The sequence below is a fragment of the Lacerta agilis genome, chromosome 5 (genome assembly GCF_009819535.1).
Source record: "Lacerta agilis isolate rLacAgi1 chromosome 5, rLacAgi1.pri, whole genome shotgun sequence".
Lineage (NCBI taxonomy): Eukaryota > Metazoa > Chordata > Lepidosauria > Squamata > Lacertidae > Lacerta > Lacerta agilis.
The window spans coordinates 42,736,525-42,760,556 of NC_046316.1; the positions used below are offsets into that span (position 1 = coordinate 42,736,525).

The 24,032-nt window shown below is 39.4% G+C and overlaps 1 protein-coding gene across 9 annotated transcripts in view; it reads right to left on the bottom strand.

Annotated features, from left to right (window-relative positions):
- Nucleotides 1–24,032, bottom strand: part of TACC2 (transforming acidic coiled-coil containing protein 2) — a 161,784-nt gene that overhangs the window by 21,044 nt on the left and 116,708 nt on the right. For 3 of the 9 annotated variants that reach the window (XM_033149497.1, XM_033149496.1, XM_033149499.1), the window contains 7 exons: nt 16,335–16,395; nt 14,328–14,535; nt 7,596–7,657; nt 7,228–7,343; nt 6,109–6,265; nt 5,608–5,748; nt 2,558–2,647 (listed from right to left, as the gene is read on the bottom strand). In XM_033149497.1, coding sequence (XP_033005388.1) covers nt 2,558–2,647; nt 5,608–5,748; nt 6,109–6,265; nt 7,228–7,343; nt 7,596–7,657; nt 14,328–14,535; nt 16,335–16,395 — 835 coding nt within the window. The remainder of the gene's footprint in view (nt 1–2,557; nt 2,648–5,607; nt 5,749–6,108; nt 6,266–7,227; nt 7,344–7,595; nt 7,658–14,327; nt 14,536–16,334; nt 16,396–24,032) is intronic. The other 6 variants (XM_033149498.1, XM_033149500.1, XM_033149501.1 and 3 more) reach the window with 3 other exon arrangements.

A 24,032-nucleotide genomic window follows, 5' to 3' on the forward strand; every position in this document is an offset into this window, starting at 1 on the left:
TAGGGGTATCCGTCCCCCTGCGTCCCCCCAGAACAAGCACTGTATCTATCTATCTGAATGATCCAAATGACTATTTATCAGTTCCTCTGCTGCCACCTTTCCTCCAAAGAGAATAAAACATTCCCAATGTCTTCTGAGTTCAAGAACAATCAGAAAGTTTTACCACTTTCACTTCAAACTGTCCTTTCAAGCTTTTTGACTTATCTACTTTGCTCCCCTTTTTTAAACCACAAAACGTCTGACTTACAATTTTGTTCAAATGGAATTTAACATGCAGGATTATCAGTCTTTTAAAACAATGTGGGTTCAGTTCCCATGCACTTATTTATAGAGACACAAATTTCCCTAAGTAATTTTTAAAACCCTGTTCATAGCGTTCTGCAAAATAAATTGACCCAGCTGCACTATAAAGTGATGGAAAATTTGCCACTGGTTTTAATAAGAAGGGGATTACACTCGCTGTGTCTACTGAACCAACAGCTCAGCTTTGGGTTATGTAATTAGGCGGAGCAATTCATAAAAATGTGAGAGGGGGGGAATAAACTTTGCATTTGCAAATCAGCTTGCTCATGACAGGCAAAAGGAAAACCCCGTCTAATGCACACAAAGTGCAGTTATAGTGCTATGATGCAAGGGTTTTTTAAGATGGCTAAAATCACCCTGGGAGTGGCTCCACAGCTACCCCATCCGGTTGTGTACATGTGTGCATGCGTGCTACAAAACATAAATGAGTTCCAAAAGCGCATGCATACAGTATCCTCAAAATTTGGAAATACATGTTTCCTTTATGGAAGAATATCAGCTAAATGCTATGTACAGTTGGCAGTAAATAAAAAAAGGCACTGAAACCACACACGTACCCCGCTCCAGTCAAACCCCATGAGCTGTGACCTTTGCATTAACACCACCGCAAGGGACCCTGTAGAGCAGCTGTGCACATCAAACACACTCCTTAAGAGCTAACATTTCACTCTAGTCGACCACATGCATCACAGAAGCAACCCCACATCAACATGGCAACAGCCAGCATGCTGTAGGCGTTATCAGGAAGGAAACACTTTAGATCGCAAAGAATAAAGAAGATTTGTGTGTAGGGAGGTTTTCTCCCTTTGCTTAGAAACTGTCAATTCTCCTCCTCCCACCCCACCCCTATTTTAAATTTATTTTTTTTTTTTAGTCCTGTTGCTTAGAAGCTTGAGATGTGGTTTGGCTGAACTTTTAACCTTTAAACACATAAGGGAAAACTGGTTAAGATGTTTAAAATTACTTTCTGTTCCCAGTAACTGGTAAAATAAGAAGGGCCAGCTCAAAACAACATGTGGGCACCTGAGGCAGACCTCAATATTGTGCCCACCTCTCCACCAGGGAAGAAGGGGCATGCAGTGGTCATCTCCTGCAATTCATCTTTATTGGGGTTTTTTTACAACAGAAATGCTTTCTTAACATAAGATCACAAAATGAAGTTTCAATTTCTTGTTGGTATACAAATGTTTCTAAATCAAGAAAGAAAGAAAGATATATTCTTTGTCATTCTACTTATTTATTTATTTTAAAAAATGTATTTTTTTATTAAAGATTTCTTGGTTTACCAATAAATAAATAAATAAATAAATAAACTCCTCAAACAGCAAAAATGCTCCCCCCATGCAGTTTATAGCTAACTAAGCACCAGCCCTTGGGAGTTTTATGTATTCACTGCACAGGTAATTTAGACAAAATCCTGCTTCTGTAAACCAAGCCTCAGGGCTCAGTTCTGGTACAGATATTGTGCCTGGCTATTACTAATGCTAATTCATTCACAGATATAGACAATTAAATTTTAAATTAGAATTTAATTAGAGATGTCACCTGTTCTAAGAAATACACTGCTGGAAAACGGATGCTGAAATTAGGTGTCACATTTGCAGGACATTTTCAAACAATAAAATTCTATAGTGGATGCCGAAAATTTGGTGAACCGTGGCATAAAAAAATGAATGCTAACAATGCCAGGTCAATTTCGTGGTTGCTTAAAAAAAGAGCTACACATTTCCCCACTTTTGGACACACAGAAGTGAGTGCTATCACACAGTGCAAGTTAATTGTGAACATTCATCAATATATCCAAGTTCTGGATATTCACGGCATTTGTCTGTAATTCTCAAGATTTCCATGTGAAAGCTGACTTCCACCAAATTGTGGGATTAGCTTATTTTAATTGAATTTTCTACAGTATTTTGATTAAAGCCTCCAAACTGTAGACTGTGCTGTGACACCATAATAGTTAATTCACCAGGAAATCCATTAACTTGTGAAAACCAAAGCAGATTGATGGCCAAAGTTGTATCTGTAGCCAAATACACATGATAGCAATTTTTGACAACATATCTGCAAGTGAAGGTGATAGAATTTGGGATTAGAGGAAGACTCTTGGCATGCTTCTTGATGTCCTCCTAAGTACGAAGGTGCCAGAAACATCACGCAACACCACTCAGAGAAACTTTTGTTAAAAGAAAACACATTTGGGTTCCTTAAGCTGTGATCAGTTGCACACAAACTGCAGGCAGGTCACAGATACCTCTGTATCTGAGGAGCTGAAAGAAGCCAGGGTAATTTGTCTGGCTAGCTTCAGGGCTTCTATCCTCATTGCAGCAAACTCTAACTCCTCCTGTCAGTGGGATGGTTGTGAGCGATGCACAGGGAAAATGCATTAAGAACATGACATGAATGAATGTCCACATTTGCAAAATGAATGCCATATATCAGTCTGTTACGACCACCGTTTGGGGACAACATAGACATTAACTCAGGGTTCGACTGAAACATAAGCAGTATGTGAACAAGTATTTCTAGCAAAGTAGGGCCAAAAATTGCTTTCTGGTTAAGAAAGGAACATTAAAAATTACCTGAGGAAACAAAATTATTTGTTTTAATCTGTTTTGTATTTCTCTTTTGACATTAGTTATACAGGTGAAACTTGAAAAATTAGATTACCATGGAAAAAAACCATTTATGTAAGCATTTGTTTTCATTAGCTACTGGAATTTAATATATGAGATAGACTCATGACATGCAAAGCGAGATATGTCAAGCCTTTGTTTGTTATAATTGTGATGATTATGGCATACAGCTGATGAAAACCCCAAAGTTGAAATTGTTAATTTGGGGTTCTCATCAGCTGTATGCCATAATCATCACAATTATAACAAATAAAGGCTTGACATATCTCGCTTTGCATGTCATGAGTCTATCTCATATATTAGTTTCACCTTTTAAGTTGAATTACTGAAAGAAATGAACCTTTCCACAATATTCTAATTTTTCGAGTTTCACCTGTATGTTGCTTTCTCCTTCCACGATTCATAATTCAACTGCTTTCAGTTATCTGAAAAATAAACTAGAACTGAATGATAAAAATTATCATAAATCTTGAACCAGCCTTCTCCCACCCGGTGCTTTCCAGATATTTTGGACCACAACGTACATCATACCTGACCATTGGCCATGCTGACTAGGGCTGATGGAAGCTGTAGTCCAAATCATCTGATGAGCACAAGGTTGGTGAAGGCTGCCTTAAGATCACTCATTTCAATTTACTTATTAGAAAATATTGCTAAAAGATTTAAATGCTGGATAATGTGGCATGTGCTGCTCCTCTAGCTGTGCAGTACAAATAGTTTCACAATACTTTCACCCATACAAAGATTTACTTAGAAGCAAGCCCCACTGAGCTCAGTGGCTAAGGAAGTGTGCACAGGATTCCAGCCTTAGAGAATCACCCTCACAAAACTGACAGCATCATCTCACCAAGAGGTGAGCTACTGAGGCAGTTCTTGTTCCTGTGTGCGATCATTTCTACTGGCTGTAATAAATGAGTACTTAATTCTGCCTTGCTTTGTCTTGATCTTCATTAAGAAAGTATGCATTTAAGCCGAAGGCTAAGTGCATTTGCAGAACTGACATTTTAATTGGCACTGCAATTCTGCATGCTTGCAGTTCAAATTCAAAGGATACATTCCAAACAGAAGGTGATGTGTTTCCTCCTCTTTCTATGCTTTATTTGTACAATATAGAAGTGTTCTCTGCGCACGTGTATTTCAACAATGTGTGCGCTGAGCATTTCCCTACTCAAATGTTTTGAGGATCAGTCGCCACACCTTTGGCTTTACATGTACCCTCCCCACATTGTGTTTAGAACTTCACATGTGACACAGGAGTATACATAAGCATGCACTGCATGCATGATTCATCAATAAACAAAGGAGGGAGGGAGACCAAATGGGTTAGGATGTACACTTATATAGACATACCTGCATACAGTTGTATCTTGGTTCTCACACACCTTGGTATGCGTATGTTTTGGCTCCCAAACGCCGAAAACCCGGAAGTGAGTGTTCCGGTTTTTGAACATTATTTGGAAGCCGAACATTCGACGCAGCTTTTGATTGAGTGCAGGAAGTTCCTGCAGCCAATTGGAAGCCGCGCCTTGGTTGTCAAATGGTTCTAGGAGACAAACGGAGTTCAACAACCAAGGCAACAGTGTATACCTAGTTCACACATTGGGCTCTAAAAGAGGGGTGTGTACTGGTGTGTGGGTGTGTTACAGGCTGTAAATTAGTCTGGAGGATATTATTTTTATCATCAGGGACATGACTGGTTCAAAGTCAGTTTCTTACAACTGAATCCTCAACACCACTTTGTGAAACAGTTTGCCTCCTGCAAAACTGTTCTCTCTCCCCCCCCCCCACTTGTGTATGTGTGATAACTTTGATGAAACTTGAAGGGTGTGTGAGGATTTGCTTCTGGATCTTAACATTAAAATCATTATGAGGTTGTTGAATATTGTAAATTCTCTCTCTTAATTAAAATAAATAAATTGTACAGTAGCTTTGTGCAGGATTCTTAAGTAGTTTATCAGTCTTCTGACTTCTTGGTATGCCCATTCAGGCAATGCTACATCAGGATTATCTCCAGGAGACTTTAAATGAAGTGTGGCTGGCCAGGATGCTGCCTGCAGAGCACTGAAGTGTTCTGGAGGACTGATTTCTTTTCTTTTTTTAAGTTAGAAGTGCCATTTATTATTATTAATCCTCCACTGCTTAATAATAATAATAATAATAATAATAATAATAATAATAATAATGTCCAACAGAATGCTTCATTGTTCTGCAAACAGTCTTCTGGTCAGTCACACTTTGCGGAGAAACTCCTGAAAAGTGTCCTGATGTAATGCCATCCAAACAGGAATTGTAAGATGCTGGAAGATCGAGAAGACAACCGTGAACCTGACACAAAGCTACCGGGGGGGGGGGAGGATAGTTAAAAGCAATAGTATACACCATTGAAACACCTGATAATAATTTTAAACTAGGAGCCAAACCCCTGCATGCCATTCCACCCACACTAGCATTTCACCAAATATCTTGTGTGGACTTTCTTTTTCTTTTTGCCCACCCCTCACATGAATGGTTAAAATAATATAAAAATAAATAAATATTAGTGTAGCACAACTTCTCCTCGTAGGCTTGCAGAAGGTTTATGCTGCACGTCCCTTTCCAGACGGGGGCATTAGCCTTTTACTGGCATTTGCAAACACTGAAGAAACACTGACAGACTTCCATTACAAACCTGAAGTTTCTGAGCAAATATTGGGGGGTTCTTTTCTGCTAAGTCAGGCTCTAGATATTGAAGCTGATCACACACTGAAGGTGGATGAGATATCCTACTGAGAAGGGCATCAGCAGAGACAAAGGGGTCCTCGGGTGTGGTCTGAAGAGCAAACAGGATACAGAACAAGTAACAAAAACTGGCAGAACCACTCACGGTTAAAGTCATGCACCAGCCTCCATCAATATATGCTTAATCCCTAGGGAAGTACCAACAAAATCTATAGTAGATAATGCTTTCCTTCCACCATATTTGCCCCCAAAAGAGAGCGAGAGTGAGAAAGAGTATACAACAAAAAGCTGAACATTTGCTGCGAGTTCTTGCAGATAAAGAAACAATAAGAGTTAAAATATCTTAAGCAATTAAACCCTTTAAACTTGTGTAATATTTTAAAAGCGATGGTATACTTGGATCTGCACTCAAGCTACTTTGCCCAATAAAGAGGGCATAAAACCAACTTACTATGTCAATGTTGTTTGAAGTGGGCTCCAGTTCTTTTGTTTTTGATTTGTCAGGTGGCTGTATCGATGTCTCTTGGCTCACAGCCAGTGATCGTGAAGCTGGATGTTGTAATTTCACTCCAGAGGACAACTGGGCTTCAGTTTCTTCCAAGCTTGACCTGAGATACAATAAAGAACCATGCTTTCAGTTGGCTAACAAAACCGATACATAGAGCGATGGAGTGTTGTGCCTACCTCACAGCCTATACTTTTGCATTAAATCACATCCTAATCTGAAAGCTTTTATTACTAATAGCAAACATCACATACAACTGAAACAATTACTTGCACAGGGTGGTTGTCACTGCTACATGGTCTGGTTCCACACGAGACTAATGGATGACTAGGAACCACACGGGTCAGGAATATGACCCCAGAAAATATATGGGGAACTGTAACACCAGCACAGAAAAATAATATTTATATCCTGCCTTTCATCATAGCTGGCCTTGGGGCAGGTGAAAAGAATCCAGAAAATAATAATATAGAAGACATAGTCAAATCTACTCATATTTTTAGTGGGTGGTTTGAGATGGATCTGCCATTTTATATGTATAATGGATGAGCATTTTAGGATCTTATGCTAGTCTTGCTTTAATACTTTGTTTTAACTTTTGTTTGGTGGCTGGGACAACCCAGTCAGATGATCAGGCTATAACTACTACTACTACTATTGCTACTGCTACTCTACTACTACTACTACTACTTATTAGTAGTAGTAGTGCCCTGCCTCCACTATTATTAACAACAACAACAACAACAACAGCAACAGGGCAGAGCATCATGGCTAGTAAACTTATCCTCTATAATTCATCTAATAATTCATCTATAATTCATCTAATTCATCTAATCCTCTTCTAAAGCCATCCAAGCTGATGGCCATAACTGCATCTTGTGGTAGCAGGTTCCATAGTTTCACTATGCACTGTAAGAGAAGTAGTACTTTCTTTAATCTGTCCCGAATCTTCCAATATTCAGCTTCATTGGCTGCTGTGTGCACCACCGTGTCCATAAGAAGGCCTAGTTCTAGTTGTGATGATTACTACAAGTAATTATTCTTTTTGATAAAGCAGTGAAGTACCCTGAACAAGGAGTTGTAGAGTCTGATAATCGGACTGGAGGAGACTTGACTGGACTCTCCTGCTGTGCATCAAACATAAGGTACAAAGATTGCTTGGTCTGAGCGTCATCATCCTGCTGTCAGAAAGAAGAGAGAAATAAAAAAATTACAGTGCACCTTCTATAAACCGAAGCTTTCAGCCACCTCCATACCCCAAATGAAACGTGGTGAAGTGCTAAAATTTCTCTCCCATTTTTCAGTGATGCCTCAAAATAATTAAGAAATAAAACTCAAGTTGTTCAGTTTCCTTGAATTTACATGATCCATGAGACTGGGGTGACTGTGTTCATCTAGGAGTTCAAATGAGAAATCCACAAGTGGAAACTTACAGGTATGGAGGAACCAATCTTCTCCATATATTCTATTTCATAGGAATTGCCATACTCCAGATCTGGAATAAATCAAAATGTGTGCTTGTTATGGTGGTGGAAGTACTGTTTGAGACAATAACAAAAGCCTAGAGGCTTTCCATCTGATGCTTTCCTATTGAGCACAGAAATCAAAATTGGCAGATACAACTCAAAACATGCTGAGTATTGATCTTTGCAGAAAACAGTAGAAATTCTTAAGGTCGATGTGTACTGGTTGCTTAGATTCAAATCCCCACTCTAAGCAACCAGTACACGTCAATCTTAAGACTTTAAGACTTTATTACCTGAAGAAGAATGACTGAAACAGGGCCTTATCCTGGCACATTAATTTCACCTGGTATATAAACTTGAAGAAATAAATCTATTCATAAGAGACTTGAAAAACTTGAATCAATTGAATCATCATTGTGGCCTGAGTTCTTGTTTTTCTACTATTTTCTGCATCGAGTATTGATCTTTGCCTGCATATCAATCAGAGCCCAATGGCACAAACAAGGATTATCCAAGCCGTTCATCATGTAGGTCCTAATGTTAGATATCTTCTCTTCATCCCCTGCTTTCTTCTTCTCTGAAATGGCCAAGCACTTAGATTTTATTTGCCAGAGTGCTCTTCCCCTCTCTTAAACCATTAAATTAACAATGATGTATACTTGATTGAACTTTCTGTTCTGTACTTTCAAACGGAAAATCATATTCACAAGCTGATGCATTCAAATCATGTCACTTCTATAAACTATGGATCTTTTATCTAGGAATTGTGGTCTCATTATTATTTCTCTCCTGACATGAAAATGACTGAAGTGATAGGCTGTGAACACTGTAACATGGCAAAGGACCACAGAACAGCCTGGCTGCTCTTAATTATTATGTAAGGCACGGGCTTTCATGTCCTTTCAAAGCAATGCTCTTAATAGGTGCAATATATCAAATCCAATGTATGGCGTGCCAAAAGACCCACATATTGAGCAGTGGGAGGAGAGTTGAGGGAAGGAAATATCTGACTGATGCATGGAAAGTGATGGTCCCAGGCTTAGAGCCACTTGTTACTTAACAATATGTACTAACCACAACTTCTTTATATTTCACTATGACCGTCATTTAAATGAGGACGTACCAATTAAAGATAGACTGTACATATATTTTGTTCTCGAGCATATATCTTTGGAAGCAGGAACACCTTAGAACAGTGGCGGAAGGACTTCATAGTTGTGAGATCTACTTCTCAGCCAACCGAGGTCTACCAACTAGAACAAGGTGCAAAATAGGAGCTCAAAAACAGCCAGGAATTACTTGCCTGATGGGTCAGAGCTGCAGCAACTGCCTCGGACAACATCATCTTCTGGTTGCCAAGAAGGGGAGAGGGGAAGCAGTGGCAGGGTCAGGGTTGTGTGGACACACTGGTTTGGCTTTGCCATTGACCCACACAACCCTAATCTCACTGCTGCCTCAACCGTTCTCCTTCCAGTAAGTGGCAGAGACACTGCTGCTGGGAGGTTATTGTTGCAGCTCTGCCATCACCAGGTGAATCACTCTTGGAAACAGTGTGCCTCACAGGACCCTCTCAGTCCAGCTAACAGTCCTGCCACACAAAAATCCACTCCTAGTTTTCTCCCATCTCAAAGTTTTCTTCATCTCAGGGAATAATTTAGAAGTAGGGTGAAAAAGTATTCTTGAGTTTGCTACTGTTAAACAATCAGGAGTCAGACTCCTCACTGAACTACCATAAAAATCACACAGATCTACCTAACAGTAGATCTTGATCTACATTATGCCCACTGGAGAACTACCAGTGCTATTAGGAACTTCAATTAAGCACTTAAAAGGGCACAGTGTTGAGAATGAAGTACGCAGTGGGACAGCTGAAAGCACAAGGAGTTTGTTTAGCAAAATTACATGTTTGGCAGCAGGACTCAAATCTGGATGAAAATGAGACCTGTTCAGATGTTCATCATGGGGCATGATTAAAAGAGGAGGAAAGAACATGGAGGAGGGCACTAGCTCTGCCTCAAAAACCATCTTCCTCCACATGTTCATTTCAGCCATATCAAGAATGCCTGAAGAGGGTAGTCATGTTTGGTGGTAAACATGGATCTAGGAAGCCCAGCTACTGCCAAACAAGCTGAAAGGCAATGGGGTGATGGCAAGCACGGGAAGGGTTCTTAAACATTACCTTGTCTGCCATTTCCTCTCTACAATGCCCAGCTGCTTACCCCTCAAGTACGGTTTCTAGATGCTTGTTTGCAACCGTGAAGGCAAAGCTGATACATGGGAGGGGAAGGATTGCAAAGGTGAAGAGCTAACCATCTCTCCTATGGATCTGCTGCTTGACCCCTGGAAAGCCACACCATCACCTTACTTCTTTTCAGCTGTTCAGCAGAGACTGTCTTGTTCCATCCCACTTTGAATTCCGCAGCCTAATTCTAAAACAAGTGGCTAAAACCTGGGAGAGGAAGTCCCATTGTATGTAAGCCCTTATAAGTAAATAATGGGCCTCAACAGTTTCCAGCCATTGTTTGGAAGCACATTTCCCTGAAATCAATGGGAATGACTTGTTTTAAGTCTAGAGCAGCAGTGAGGTTTGAACTGTGGTCTCCATTGCAAAAAGTAAAGCTTGCATATTCTCCTACAAGCAAACAGAGTCAAACATATTGTTCTCTAAACACTATGGGTTTCCTTATGAATCTGTACATCACAGAATCAGTTCCATACTGGATCTATAGGGGATCATATTTATGGCTGGAAGACACCCTTAAACTGCAGATACACAGAACTATGGCTGGCATCCAGCAGCAGACCAAATTTATTATTACTGTATTCATTTCCAAATACTTTCGTTGCCATTCATGACACTATTTGTCACTTTGAAACACTTTTGGGGGGGGGGGATTCAGATTGTGTACTACTATTTTATGCTTTCCTGAGAAACATTTGGTAAAATGCTTGTGTTGCCTCATGCAGGACGTTTCAGTTCTGTACTTGAGTTACAGAAAATCACACATGGCACAATTAATTACACACTCCTATAATTCCAACCCCTAATTTGCCCTGACCATTCTTAGGTTTCTGCCTTTTAAAGGTTCACATACATAAACCAGGTGTGAAACTAAAATCCCTGACAGATCTGTCTGACTTAAAATGATCAAGATTCATTCCCTTCCCCCAATGTGCATTAATGACCAGCAGCAAAACATCTGTTACATTAAAAGCACCAATAAAGATTTTGACCACAATCTAGCAATACTGATTCATATGTGGCATTCCATGGACACCACAGGTTTCCTGTTCTCATTTGTGAGCAGCAGAGGACTCCTTGTACAAGAGGGAGAATCCTGCTTTGTGGTGCAATACATTTCCCTTTGCAGAAGGGAACAAGTAGTCATTGCATTCGGGGTTCTGGATCACATCCTTTGTCTCAAACTTCCACACATTCAATCACCAAGAAGTTTCTGTTAATTAAAGGCTTTCCCTTCCATAATCTCATATAAATGTGCTAATTATGATACTTTGACGTGAGAAAATATGTCAGCTCCATACGCTCAATGCACGACAGATGAAACATTTCCTGAAATGTTAAATGCCCAGATGGCAGTGGTTAAACCTTGAAAGATTCGACATGGATTTTATCTCTCATGGAGAAATTCACAGTTGATCTAATAATAAAATCCAGATAGCTGGCAAAGCTATCATGGTTTGGATTATTTGGATGGGGTGTGTGTGTGTGTGTGTGTGTGCGTGCGCGCGCGTGCATGCATATCCAAATGTACAGGGATTTTAACATATAAAATAATGTTAAAGATTAAAAATGAGAGCAGATATTATTTCAAAAGCAAGTTTAAGATCAAGACCAAAAAAGTTCAAATCAGTTCTGAAATAAGCTGCAGGCTTGCTTAAGACTATTCCTTTTCCTTTTTTTAACAGCAGTCTTTTGGGGAACTCTTCTAATTGTCTCTGACATCTTGTTATCTGGAAGACACAGCTTTCACGCTCTCTTTGGGTATATACTATTATTGCATCAGTTTCACTCCTTGCACTGTCTCACAGTAGATGCATAAATTCATCTTACTCGATTCCAGAATCAATTTGGCAATTCCCAACTCCACGGGGGGGGGGGGTGCATCACCCTATAATAGAAATGGCTCAGGATTCGCAGAAGATTCAAATGCTTAATTATCCTGAGTAGCCAGATAAGAAGAGTTCTAGGGGATTAACAAAGAAACAAACAAGGTGACAAGTGTCATACTCAGGTAGCCTTTGATATCAGAAAGATATTCAAAGAAAAATCACAGGTGGTGCAAATGATAGTCTCAGAAAGAATCCTTTAATTACTCTGAAAACTCTCACTGTAGCATGAAGAGGAGTCCAGAGGGAAAGTGTGATTACATTTAAATGATCCCAACAGAGCAAACATTATTGGCTGTAATTAACAGGTAATCTGGGCCACATGTTACCCTATAGACACAAGAGGCAGGTAAATTAGTATGTAGAGTCACTCTGGGTGCCAATCTGTTTTGAGTTCAAATCTTGTGTTAAATCATTCTAATAATAATAATAATAATAATAATAATAATAATAATCATCATCATCATCATCATCATCATCTGTTTTTCTTTAAGGAAGAACTTGCATTCTTTCTTTCCTTATTCTAACAATATTTTAAATTACAACTTGAGTATAAGCACCTCAGCCTACACTCATTTTATTCATCACAATTACAGCCTTTCTTTCAAGGAGCTCAAGGTGGTACGTGGTTCTCTTTCCCCATAACCATATAATGCCCCATAACAGCTCTGGGAAGTGACTGGACCAAGGTGACCCAGAGAGCTTCACAGCTGAGTGGGGATTTGAATCTGTCTCCCTGATCCTGGTCTGACACACAAGCCACACTGGCTTTCCTTGAGAGAGCAAGACCTAGGGAAGCAGAGTACGGCAGCTGTGGTGGGAACAGCTGGGGGAGACAAACAGGTACTGGAGGAAGCCTGAGGTTACAGCCTCAGTTGCAAGCCAGATATATCAGAGGGAATTTAAAAGTGCTGCATCTTAGAAAAGTGACTCTGTGATGAGAAGGGCCCTTCCCACTCACTGGAGTTGAGGAGCCACCAGGCAAAATCTGAAGTTAAGGTACCACTATGGGGTCCTGAGGGCTCTCGGGGTGGGTGTGTATGCTATTGGAATTAAGAAATCTGACAAAAGAGCAGGGCCTTCTTCATGGTGGCACACTCCTCACAGGACCAATTAGTAAGGCAGCTGATCAGGATTAGGCCTTTCAAAAATTAATTAAAACTGGTTTTCTTCCAGAAGGTATTTTGGCTGTGTGGAAGAGATACTTTTGAGGCTGTTGTTAAAATAATTTTTAATACTGTTTTCGACTAGCGTTATAAAATGACCTTAGTTAGTTTTACTCTTCTATTATACCTTAGTTGGTTTTTATTCTTCTATTATACTTTCATGGGCTGCTCTGGGGCACCTTCAGAGCCAAATACTGTGGTAGAAATGTAAGAAACAAAAACAAAACGTAGCCATTAGCTAAACACATGGAACTGTAAAGAAACAAAACCTGCCCTATTCATAGAAAAGACAGCTGAGTTTATCAAAATACTACCTACAGCAGCCTTAGTCCACCTGGTGCTCTCCACATGGCTGGGGCTGATGGGAGTTTCAGTCAAAAGCATCTGGGAGGGCACCAGGTTGGCAAAGCCTGATCTGCAGATATATGTCTATGTTTATCTATGTGAATGGTCCCTTAACTCAGTCAATGTTACTTGTTTTACAGGGCAGAGGCAACCCCCCCTCCAATACTATACCCATTATTATCCAGCAAAAGTTTGTATTTCATACGACGGGGATCATGCAGACACACACGAGAACCAGTAACTGACACTAATATTTTGAGAAGGATAAAGTTATGAGTAAAGAGAACTGCAAAACATGAGCTGTGTTCATTGCCCCAGTGATCACAACACAAAGATACTCTCATGTTAAGTAAGTTAAGCACAAGTTTATATGCCCCTCTTAATTATGAGCTAATTGGGTTAAATGCACTGTGTATATCTCGTTGAAGACTTTCAGGGCTTCCACAATGCTTAGATCCTGCCTACACTTTCATCATAATCTTATGGCAGCACTGTGCACTTGAAATGCTGCATGGTTAACCCTAATACACCCAAGCTTACATAGTGCACCAGGGAACGAGCATTGTTAAATCTTCTCTCCCTCTTGTACTATCTTCCAAACACATTTTTAATAATATGTGTCCGACGACTGATGCTTACAAGCAGTAGCTAAAAAAATCCCAAGAGCCGGGCCAATTAATGGAGCAGTAATATAAACAGCAGAATGTGAATGTGGGAGCTCCAACAATGGTGCAGGAAACTGCCTAGAAATAAAAGATTTCATACAATCGCTACCAGAGCTAATTACAGTTTGTTACTGACGGCAGGAGTTTTCTGGATCACCTCCAAACATCCCTATGCGGAAACCATATCAGGCAAACAAAGCACTTAAATAGAAGTGAGACAGTGAATTAAGCTAGATATGCTGGAAGACAACATTAAATGGGATCATTCAACCTGCACTTGAGCAAAGGTAATCAAAAGGCACATTTGCTTCCTTCATCACTCTCCACATCTGTTTGTTCCCCCCCCCCCCATCTTAAGGAGGGGAAATTGATTCCACCTCTTTCTGCCAGCTTACCTTCTGTAGGAGAGCTGAACTTGGTTTCATTTACAAAAGTCGACAGATCCGATGGCTGGGGATAATCCTGCTTGTCAGAATCTAGATCCACTGTCATGCAAGTCCATTTCTGGTTGCCCACTGAAGAGGCCAGTTTCTCTTCATCTGTTGCATGAACCACAGTGGATACAACAGAGGGTGTTTCGGTTGTAGGCAGTGGCGTAGACTCCTGAGTAGGGGGAAGAAATGTTAAATAACTATTGTGCTGTAAAGAAAGAAACAATTGTCTCTCCTCTTGTATCTGGCTTCCTTTTACTTTCTTTTTAACTACTTATTCAAGCTTCATAGAGCCTCAGGATTTCAGCACTTAAGACACTGTAGTATGGACAGAGCCGGCCCAATATATTTTGCTGCCTGAAGGACAAGTTGATGTCACCTCCCTGTTCCATATACAGAAGCCAAATAAAAGTTGAATCCTCATTCGACACCACTGAGGGGACAGTGCCCTCCATAGTACCTGACACACCAGGCTAATTCAGAGGACCAAGAACAGGCTGTACAACATATACAGCTCTGTCCTCAAACATAGGCCAGGAGGCCTTAGGAGGAACAGCAGGAGGGAGGTCCACTATTGCCACTACCATATGCTGCCTGAGACAGTTATCTCACCTTGTCTATTGGAGAAGAATAATAATAATGGTAGGGCCACTCCAGGCAACTAATATGAATGGACCTTGTTCTCCTATAGATACCTGAGAATCTTTCCTTCAATCAATGCTAGGATAAATGTCAGGTGAGGTGAAGTGGGGCATCATTTGTTTTTGTGATTAGTTCAACTATGTTATCTAGTGAAGAATTCAATTCTACACAAACTTACTTAAAAAATAATAATCACTTGTTTTAGACCATTCCATACACAGAAGCGTGGTGTTGTTGTTTAGTCATTTAGTCGTGTCCGACTCTTCGTGACCCCATGGACCAGAGCACGCCAGGCACTCTGTCTTCCACTGCTTCTCGCAGTTTGGTCAAACTCATGTTGGTAGCTTCGAGAACACTGTCCAACCATCTCATCCTCTGTCGTCCCCTTCTCCTTGTGCCCTCCATCTTTCCCAACATCAGGGTCTTTTCCAGGGAGTCTTCTCTTCTCATGAGGTGGCCCAAGTGGTAGCCCCCTTGTTAATGCTGCCCCCAGTAAGGGAATTTTGCTACGCCACAGAACACTATCACAGTTTGTGATGGCACTGCAATACTTGCTTTATGAAACAGATTGTGTTACAAGTTGTGACAAGTCCAACAGCTGACTGTGTGAATCATGACCAAGGGCTCGGCAACAGAAGAACTAGGGCAATATGCAATCACTATTGGGACACTGAAGAACTTTGAAAGTCTGTCTCTCTGTCAAACACTATTTCCATTTAATTGATGTTATTTCCAAATGATCTACTCTGCTTGGGATTCCCCACTCTTTATGGCATCAGGTGTCATTTGGCTTTATGATACCAAATATGGAAAGATGCCTTGCAATGTAGCTGCTCTGCATTTGCTTTTCTTTTAGATTGTTTTTCATATATATATATAGTTAGTCTAGTCTCTGGGGGTGTTCAGCCTTTCTATGCCGTTAAACAAGATAATCTGCAAATCATTTGCATTTCCCACCTTAAGTGCATTCATGTTTACAAGATTTTTAATGTCTTTTTTTCAAGTTTATCAGAGTAACATCAACTGTACCAGAATCTGTTTCATTTGTTTTTCATTTTTGCTTCGAATACTTATGCTTGAAGTGTTCAAAAGCTTGGATTACAGGTTTTGACCGCTAATTGTTTCAGTAAAAAAATGTGTATTTCTATTTTGTTGTCAAAAAAATATATTACCGGTAGGTCTGTGATTTTACTTGAAGATGCTGGTTTACTATCCCTACTGAATGAATCCCCAAAAAATAATTGGTTGCCAGACAGTTATCAGGAATTTGCACTGGACCAGTGTTAACAAAAAATCATTTAAATAAAAAAGCTTGTCAGTACTCTTTACCTGTGAAGGTGCATCAGACAGCGGAGATCTTTTCGGTGACTTTTTCACCCTAAAAGTATCACTGGAAAGAAAATGGAAATTTTGAGTATGGTGAGCTGTGGAAACCCAAGAGTGTTTAAGAACAGTGCAGAGTTAAAGAAAATACTTTGAATGCTTAATCTTTCCTGCTTCAGAAAGATTAAGCATTCAAGCATCAAGGAGGGGCATGCTATGACCCTCACTTTTGTGTCATGCTCTTTTGGATTAGTCCACAGCATTCTGAGCTAAACATTGCTTCATAAAATGTTGAAATAATGGAAACAGGAGCCTTCAATTACAGCAGTAAGAATTCATGATTTCCCATCCAAGCAATTCTGCAAAACCTAGGCCAACACAATTTGACAAAATAGCAATGGATTAATTTGCATCAGCATCGTGTGCTAGCAAACATACAACTAGTTCTTTTCTTTTCAAAAAACAAAACAAAAACAAACAAAAACAAACAAACCAAAACTATCTATCACCCATTCCCTGTCTTCCTTAGTTTTGTCCCTAAATCAATCTGGCCAGAGTTCACTTTTATTCCCACTTAACAGATGAGGAAACCGAGGTTGTGAAATACTGAAGGCCATGCAATTTGGTCGTGACAAAGATGAGACAATATCAAGTCTATATCAAATATCAACTCTCCGACCCTCTGGACTGGCCGTCACAGATATTTATTTATGAATCCGTTTTTATAGGTGGCAATGTTTTCCTTCACTAAAAACATTGCCTATAATAAATAAATAAGAGAGAGAGAGAGAGTAATTTACCTGCTGGAATAACATGTTGTTCCAGCCTAAAACAACTAACTGTGTCACCTTACTCATCTTCCTTCAGCAGGCATTACACACATAAGCTTACGAAGATGATAGTCCTACACAGACCCTAATCTTTCAAGTGAAGACAGTGCTTAAGATTCAGGTTTTAAGGCCAGCTTTTGTAAGAGGAAGAGAAAAGAAGGGAAATTAACCAGGTACTATAGAATGGTCATACATACATCACTGGCTGAGCAAAACTCAGCTATGTCCCGCTTAGTGGCAAGCCAAGAGCTTACCTGGTTGTACATGACACACACTGGATAGCTGTGCATTACTTATAAAAACATACCGTATTTATTACACCTCTTCACTGTGATAGAAAGCAAAAAAACAAACAAAACACCACCCGTTGTTCTTCATTTTTAAAAAGTGTGAACGTGCAACAAATGCAAAAAGTGTGATTTGCCATGGCTCCATGGATCAAGGCAAGTCATTGTGGAGTATAACTGGCAGAATCCAACCCCCTGCCTGATTTGCAAAGCTGTGACATGCCATTTGCAGCCTGTTAACTACACAAATAATTTTTTTAATAATTAAACTGGAAACATGAAACTGGGGGGTGGGGTGGGGTGAATCATGAGTTTATTTAACAGGAATAATTGTTTTGTTCAAGCTTATCCACAAACATGCAGCTTCCCTTTCATGTAACAAAAGTGGTGTAAACTGGTAAAACAGTTTAATTGATTCTGAAGCTATAATGCCCAGCAATGACGAAGGAAACCCACAACCCAAATTAGCAAAAATGAAATGAAATGAAATGAGGCATTCCTGTCCATAACAAGCACATTTAGGGTTAAAATTACTTACAACAGAGAACATACAGACATCACATCTTCAACCATCCTAAGACAAGTAAGACAAAAGAGAGAGACAGACAGACAGAAGGAACTGACTGACACAAAGGAGACACTCCATTAATTGCATTTGTGGAAAATCACCAGGGTTGTTTCTGCTTCAGGAAACCCACACCTTGTCCTAAGACATTGGTGGCAAACCTGAAAAGGTTCAGCCTTCCTTTTTTTTTTTTTTAATAAGATTTTTATTATTTTCCATTAACCAAAAGAAAAACATAACATAAACACCAACATTAACACCATAAAAACACACTACATAAACACAATCAAACAATAACAATAAAAAGAAAAAGAAACTTATACAAACCTTAAGCTAACACTTATCTTCATACTTTCCTTATTTCTATCTTCTCTGTTTGGGGGCTTCCCCCATTCCCTCCACTGTCTTCAAAATCATATATATCTTCTAGGTAGCTTTATATCTTATTCAATTAACATTTGCCCAAATTTTAATATGCTTAACTTTACTTAATCGAGTACCTAATCAACTATAAATCTTATCTTAGCATCAAATCTTAACACATTTTTAACAAATAAGTCCTTCGCACAAAAAATTCCTCTTAACAGTTTTATCTAACATAAACCTACTAAAGCCGATATTCTATTTAATTCTGCTCAAATATTCAATTTAACTGATTTAACTAAATAGTCTTTAAATTTTTTCCAATCCTGTGACACCTTCTCCTCCCTCTGGTCCCGGATTCTGGCGGTCAGTTCTGCGAGTTCCATATAGTCCATCATCTTCATCTGCCATTCTTCCACCGTTGGTATCTCTTCACCTTTCCATGTTCTTGCCAATAAGATTCTAGCTGCTGTTGTGGCATACATAAAAAACACTCTATCCTGACTGGGTATCTCTTCATTGGTTATGCTCAGAAGAAATGCCTCTGGTTTCTTACTAAAGGTAACTTTCATTACCTTCTTAAGCTCATTATAAATCTTATCCCAGAAAGCATTTACCGCTGGGCACAACCACCACATATGAAAAAAGGTACCTTTCGCATGTTTACATTTCCAACATACATCTGACATTTTGGTGTTCATCTTAGCTATCTTAACTGGTGTCAAATACCATCTATAGACCATTTTCATTATATTTTCTCTTAAACTATGACAAGCAGTAAATTTGATATCTTTCTGCCACAATCTCTCCCAGTCATCCATCATGATATTATGTCCAACATCTTTCGCCCAATCTATCATTGATGATTTAACCAGTTCATCTTTCGTATGCCACTCTAGCAAAAGATTATACATTTTGGAAAGGTTCTTAAAGTTCGATTCTATCAGTTCTGTTTCCAGTTTTGACTTTTCTACTTGAAAACCAACTTTTTTGTCCATTTTAAATGTTTCGTACACCTGATGATATTGCAGCCAATCGGGGACCTGACTTTTCACTTGATCATAACTTTTTAGCTTAAATGAGTCCCCTTCCTGCTGCAATATGTCCATATATCTTAACCAATTTGCAGACATGTTCGGTCTCTTATAGGCCTTGGCCTCCACTGGAGAAATCCATCTAGGAGTCTTTCTCTCCAACAGGTCCTTATATCTAGTCCAGACCTGATACAGGGATTTTCTAACTATATGAGTCTTAAAAGTTCTGTGAATTTTAACCTTGTCATACCAAAGGTATGCATGCCAACCGAACATATTGTCGTGTCCTTCCAAGTCCAACACATCAACATTCTCTAATTTAAACCAATCCTTTAACCAGCAAAAGGCCGCTGCTTCAAAGTAAAGTCTTAAATCCGGCAGGGCAAAGCCTCCTCTCTCTTTGGAGTCTGTTAGGATCTTAAACTTAATTCTAGGCTTTTTGCCCTGCCATATAAACTTCGATAGGTCCTTTTGCCATTTCTTAAAACAATCCAGTTTATCCAAAATTGGTATGGCTTGGAATAAAAACAGCATCCTTGGTAGGACATTCATTTTAACCACTGCTATTCTTCCCATTAACGACAGTTTTAATCTTGTCCATATTTCCATATCTTTCTTTATCTCCATCCACAGTTTTTCATAATTGTCCTTGTACAGGTTCAAATTCTTGGTTGTGAGATTGATACCTAGATATTTAACAGTTTTGACAAAATTGAGGCCAGTGCCTTCTTGTATTCTTTGAATCTGTTCTGCACTCAAATTTTTACCTAAAACTTTGGTTTTCTGCTTATTTAATTTGAAGCCAGCTACAAGTCCAAATTGTTCAATTAATTCCAAGGCTCTGGGAACACTGCTTTCCGGTTCCTGCAGGGATAGCATCAAATCGTCTGCGAAGGCGCGTAGTTTATATTCTTTCTCTCCCACTCTAATTCCTTTTGTCTGTTTATCTTTTCGTATCATATTTAGAAGGACTTCCAGGACCGTAATAAAAAGTAGAGGGGAGATAGGGCACCCTTGTCTTGTTCCTTTCTCAACTTCAATCTCCTCCGATATCACACTGTTTACTATTACCTTTGCTCTTTGTTCTGTATAGATGGCCTTAATGCCATTTAAGAATTTTTCTCCAACTCCCATCTTTTCCAAATTCTTTTTCATAAATATCCAAGATACTTTGTCAAATGCTTTCTCTGCATCAACAAACAATAGTGCCGCATCTGTGTTTATGTCTCTTTCCAGTTTTTCTAAAATATCCACAATAATTCTCGTGTTGTTACTTATTTGTCTTCCTGGTAAGAAACCTGCTTGGTCTCTATGTATATAATCTTTCAACACTCTTTTCAACCTTGTAGCCAAAACATTTGCGAAAATTTTGTAATCCACATTCAAAAGGGATATTGGACGATAATTTTTCATTAGAGTCTTATCTGTATCTAGTTTTGGAATCAGTGTGATAAAGGCTTCTTTCCACGTCTCTGGTGCCCTATCTCCTTCTAGTATTTTGTTGCAAATTTCTCTTAACGGCTGCGATAGCCAATCTTTCAATGTCTTGTAGTATTTTGCTGTTAATCCATCCGGTCCTGGGGCCTTCCCCAATTGCATGTTGTTTATTGCATCCTCTATCTCTTGTGTCGATATTGGGTGGTTGAGAGTTATTAGTTTTTCCTCTGGGACTTTTTGCAATCCATTCTTTTCCAGAAATCGGTCAATCTCCGCTTCATCTATCTTCTCCTCCTTGTACAGTTGCTTGTAAAATCTTTGAAAACACCATCTGATTTCCTCCGGTTTCTCCACATTTTTTCCATTTACTACCAGATTACTGATGACATTTGCCTTTTGTCTTTTCTTTAATTGCCAGGCTAGTAGTTTCCCACATTTATTAGCAGATTCAAATGTTCTTTGTTTCATCATTTTCACTTTCCATTCAATATCCTGATTCATAATATTCGCATATTGGGATTGCAAGTATTTGATTTCTTTTTGAATTTTAACACATCTGGGATGTCCTCTTAATTCTTTTTCTTTTTCTTTGATTAATTTCAACAGTCTCTCCATTTCTGCGTTTTGTTGTTTCTTCTTTTTTGCTTTTTCACTTATGAGGAATCCTCTCATTACCGCTTTACTTGCATCCCAGGCAATCCTTTTCTCCACTTCGGAGCTCCAGTTAATTTGAAAATATTCTTTCATCTTTTTCACCGCTCTTTCTACTAGCTTGGTGTCTCTCATCAGAGCGTCATCCATCCTCCATCTAAAAGAATCCTTGGAAATCATTTTTAAATTTAACTGTACCGGATTGTGGTCAGAAAGCGTTTTGGGGCCAATTTCTGCCTTTTGTATTTTTGGAGCCAATTCATTCGAGATCCAGATGTAGTCTATCCTCGACCATGACTGCTGAGGCTCACTGAAATAAGTTGCCTCTGTTTCTTTGGGGTTTTTTAGTCTCCAAGAATCCACCAAATTCAAATTATCCACCATTTCAAAAAAGGTCTTTGGGAGTTTCCCATCATTCGTTAATTTAGTTCTTTGAGATCTATCCATTAATGTGGAAACTGCACCATTGAAGTCTCCAAGGCAAACTACCTTATAGTCCAAATAGTCCAACAGCAAGTCATGTATTTTTTTGTAAAAAAATCGACTTTCCATCATTTGGTGCATAAAGTCCCAGAATCATAAATTTTTCGCCTTGTACGTTAATTTCAATTGCGATGTATCTCCCTTCTTCATCTTTAAATAGCTGTTTTGGGCTATATTTCTCCTTTGCGTATATCACTACTCCTCTCTTCTTGACCTTATCCGATGATATAAACTCTTGGCCTAATTTTTTGTTCTGTAGTAATCTTCTGTGTCGTCGAACTATGTGGGTCTCCTGTAAACATATTATATCTAGATTCTTCTTTTCTATGCTGTAAAACACTCTGCGTCTCTTTGGTCTCTGGTTCAGTCCCCGAACATTCCAAGTCATTAACTTGAGCGCCATTTTCCTTTATTTATTCTTCTCCTCCAGTTGCCTCTCCTTTCTTACCTTCCTCTGGATCCTTTTGACTCGGCCCTGGTACTCCCGGCGGTGGAAATACTTCTGGAAACTTATAGAGCTGTGCTGGATCAAGTGGAGTGCCTTTAAATTGTTCCAGATGTTTGTCCAAAAACTTTTGCTTTTCCGCCAGGGACTTTATTCTTATCTTTTTTCCTTCAAACGTAAAAGCGAGGCCTTCTGGGAATTCCCAACTGAAGGAGATATTTCTTCTTCTTAGCTCAGTAACCAAGTCGTTGTAAGGAACTCTTTTGTCCAGGAAAAATTTGGGGATGTCCTTATAAAAAATGACTTTATTCTGCTGTACCACCAGGTTGCTTCTATAATGTAGGTCCAGAAAGTAGTCTCTGTCGTGTCTATCATGCAGCACAATCAAACAGTCACTGACTGTTTTGGTGCTTTTCTTTCCTCTGGAACCTCTAGGTCCAAATCTGAAGGCCTTCACTATGCGTGCTGAGACGTTTACCTCTTCTAACTCCCAGTATGTTGAGAATTGCTCCACAATATAGGCTTTTAGGTCTTCCCCTTCCAATTCTGGAAGACCCCTCAAACGGATGTTCCCCTCTCTCTGGTGGAGTTGAAGAAAAGCAAGAGATTCTTCTACAGTTCTCTGTCTTGTTCCAATTTGCTCTATCTGCTCCAAATCTAAATTGTCCAATTTCTCCTCCACCTTTTTTATTTTTTCTCTGACCACTTTAATCTCCTCTGAATCTTTTTTCAGGGTTGTCACCTCCTGCCCAATTTTATTAATTTCTTCTCTGTTCCTCCTTACATTTTCCTCAATTTGGCCAATTGATTTCTCCAGAATCTGGGTGGAGTTTTTAATATCAGCTTTTATATCAACTTGGAGTTTTTCTATTGCAGAGTTAACTGTAGTGTTCACTGATGCACCAATTGTATTCACTGATTCTTGCGTCTGCTTCAACCCCTCAGTAACACTATTAAGTCCTGCTGTTAGTTCTGCCACACTGGCAACCAGTTTCTCCATTTGTTCCTGTAGGGTTAGGGAAACAGAGCTTTTTCTTTGTGTAGAGCTGCTTGTTTTAGATCTAGTGCTATCTTGCATTTCTTGTGGGCTCTGCAATTTCAGTCTCAAGGTCACTCCAGTTGCTGTGGTAACTATCTCAGACATTCACAGCAGAAGACCAACAGTCCCAAAAGTAAACACCAGGTGGCCAGCAGCTCACTTCTGAGAACAAAGAGCCTGCTGAGCTAGGAGCCCCACACCAGTCCAAAAATCCAACTTTTAGGCAAAGAGTTCAAATTTTCCTAAATTGCAAACTTCCTTATAGCCAAGAAGAGTTTATTTTAAATAGCCCAAATCAGTAGCTGTTTCTCACTTGCAGTGTTACCACCAAGTCCATAAAGTTACTTGTATCTGGCTGCAAAGAAGTTAAAATGTCTCCACTGGTAAACAGTCACTGAAACAGTAGCAAAGAAAAAATGGCAACAATATATTGCAGCCCGCTACCGACCCGGAATCCTAATCCAGAGGGCGAGCGGTGTCTTCTTTTGCCATATCAACTGCTTTTAAGTCTCTAAATATCCTTAAAACAACTTTTAATCAACTTTTAAAAAGTTTGGCAGAGTTCGCAAA